This window comes from Trichechus manatus, unplaced genomic scaffold, assembly GCF_000243295.1.
Source record: "Trichechus manatus latirostris isolate Lorelei unplaced genomic scaffold, TriManLat1.0 scaffold00111, whole genome shotgun sequence".
Taxonomy (NCBI): Eukaryota; Metazoa; Chordata; class Mammalia; order Sirenia; family Trichechidae; genus Trichechus; species Trichechus manatus.
The window spans coordinates 493090-495640 of NW_004444047.1; the positions used below are offsets into that span (position 1 = coordinate 493090).

The following is a 2551-nucleotide window of genomic DNA, read 5'->3' on the forward strand; positions in this document are numbered from 1 at the left end:
GCCAGCTCGTCACCTGTCACCTGGTCCTCTGCCCTGGCTGTGAGGACAGGGTTGGAGGACACCCCGTCACCTGTCACCCGGCCCTCTGCCCTGGCTGTCACTGCGCAGCAGCTATGCTTACCCTCAGACCTCTGCTGCCACCTTGGGGACCCCTTGTTGAGGCTGGCCTTCTGCCCAGAGCCCTCCAGGGTCTTCCTCACCCTGAGTGTGTGGATATGTCTAAGTCCTAAACCCCAGTACCTGTGAACATGACCTTGTTTGGAAATAGGGTCTTTAAAGGCATTATGGGTTAGGTTAACACGAGGTCACACGGGAATCGGGTGGGCCCGATCCTATATGAGCGGCGTCCTTATAAAGGAGAGGAGACTCAGAAACAGGGAGACAGAGGAAGGATGCCACATGATGCTGCAGCCTCCGCCCAGGAACGCCGGGAGAGACCAGGAAGGACCCTCTGAGAGCCTCCAGAGACAGCCGGGCTGCCAGCTCCCTGATCGCGGGCTCCCGGCCTCCTCCAGACGGTGAGAGGCTGCATCTCCGTTGTCATAGGCCTCCCACTAGGTGGTACTTTGTTATGATGTGGCCGCAGGACAGGAATCCACAGGGGTGGGTCCAGGCCAGGCCCTGCGCCTGTGCCATGCTGTCCCCAGCCTCACCGGATCCAGGACAGCAAAAGGCACCAGAGGTGACGCTAGCCTGGAAGTGCGATGCGGCTTTATGACAATCAGCACAGAAGCCGCTGCACGAGCCTGAGGCGCGACCCAGCCCGCGGGAACCTAGCTCTCGTAGGGTAGGCGCGCGCCCCACGTAAACCTGAGCAGCTGAGGACACCTCCCCCAGACACGAGCGGGAAGAGATCCCGTCGCCAACTTGCTTTTGCAACGACCTCCTCTTTTTGTCCGTTGGCAAACAAAGAAAAAGCCCAGTTAGAATCTCAACACATTTTGATATTTAAAAGCTTCGCAAACAGGCAGATTCGCAGCACGTCCTTGCACGGGTTCTGCTGGGTTTTCTCCCTAATGGCCCCGGAGCTCCCAGCACAGCCCCCCAGGACACCCCTCGGCACCAAGGCCGGCCTGTCACCACCAGGAGACAGGTGGTTTTTCTCTTTTAAATGCAGAAAAGCAAACACTGGCCGAACACACGGCTGCTACTGCTCACCTGGCCCTTCTCCACCAGCAGCTTCTCCAAATCTTCGATCTTAGCCTGGGACCTCAGCAGGTCAGCTTGTAGCTGCTCCCGAGTCTGGAACAGGAGGGAACAGAGTCAGCAGGTCCCTCAGACAGGTGGCAGAACAGTAGCGAGGATAGAGCCATGGAATGTGCACGCCTGGCTGCCGACAGCAAAGCCTTAGAGCCGTTTGTCTGCGGCCGAGCCTGCCTGTCTGTTCAGGTTCATCTGTCACTGGCAGATATAAAAATTTTAAGAACCGAAAGGTCTTGAGAGGTGGTCAGTTCTAAGCCCCTTCAATTGACGGACAAGGAAACTGAAGCCTGGAGCAGAGACAAACTTCTTCAAGGGGTGAGTGAGGCGGAAGCAAGACTTTCCAGTCCCAGCTCAGCCGTCTGACCCAAGGCAGTCGTGCTCACCCAGCAATCAGCCTCCACACCAGCCCAGCACCCTCCGTGGGCCCTCGGTCCCCTGCACGAGGGCTGTGCACCAGGATGCCTTCAGGACCAGGCAGCAATGTAAGTAAGGGAAGCTGACTGAGTGTGGGGCAGCAGGGAGTGGTGGGGACCGTGGCAAACTGGAGGCCATGCCCATCCCAGAGCCAACACGCTGGGAGCCGTAATCTGGACTGTCTCCTACAGCGGTATGTTGTCTTTACAATCCAAACAGTAGTAGACGTGGACAGCAGTGCTGACAGGTCTTGTGATTCTTCAAGAATCGCCAGAAATCTGTTTTCTTATGTGAGATCTCTTGAATTTTAAGTGTTGGCAATTAGATAAAAATTAAACAAAAAACAAAAAGACTCAGTGCAACCCAAGCAGAGTGCTGGCCCTGTGGCTGGCTCTCTGGAAACTTCTCTTGCTTCAGAGCAGTGGGTGCAGACCCTGCCGAGTGTCTTTGACGGGAGAAGGAGGTGGAGGGCGCTACAGGGAGGCAGACACAGCCCGCACTCAGCAGCACAGCCGCGCTGAGGGGCTGCAGGGGAGTGGCCCACGGGGAGGTGCAGCGGGGGTCTCAACGGGAAGGGGGATGTTATTTCCCCCAAAAACCAAGCCCATTGCCATCGAGTCGATTGCGACTCACAGTGACCGTTTAGGACAGAGCAGAACTGCCCCATAGCGTTTCCAAGGAGTGGCTAGTGGATTCGAACTGCCAGCATTTTGGTTAGCAGCTGTAGCTCTTAACCTCTGCACCACCAGGGTTTCCAGTTGGCTGTAAATTCCAAAACCGTTCCTGCACAGACAGCACGCATGGCTGTTAGACGCTCACACCAGCTCCCCCTGCCCGGCCCCTGTGCTGTCCGCCCACCCCCTCCCCGTGGCCCCCCCGGCCCTGTGCTGTCCGCCCACCCCCTCCCCGTGGCCCCCCCGGCCCTGTGCTGTCC

The 2551-nt window shown here is 57.7% G+C and overlaps 1 protein-coding gene across 1 annotated transcript in view; it reads right to left on the reverse strand.

Annotated features, from left to right (window-relative positions):
- The window catches only part of JAKMIP1 (janus kinase and microtubule interacting protein 1), a 114739-nt gene that overhangs the window by 26626 nt on the left and 85562 nt on the right, over positions 1-2551 (reverse strand). Inside the window, exon 10 of the mRNA XM_023737994.1 lies at positions 1159-1263. Coding sequence (XP_023593762.1) covers positions 1159-1263 — 105 coding nt within the window. The remainder of the gene's footprint in view (positions 1-1158; positions 1264-2551) is intronic.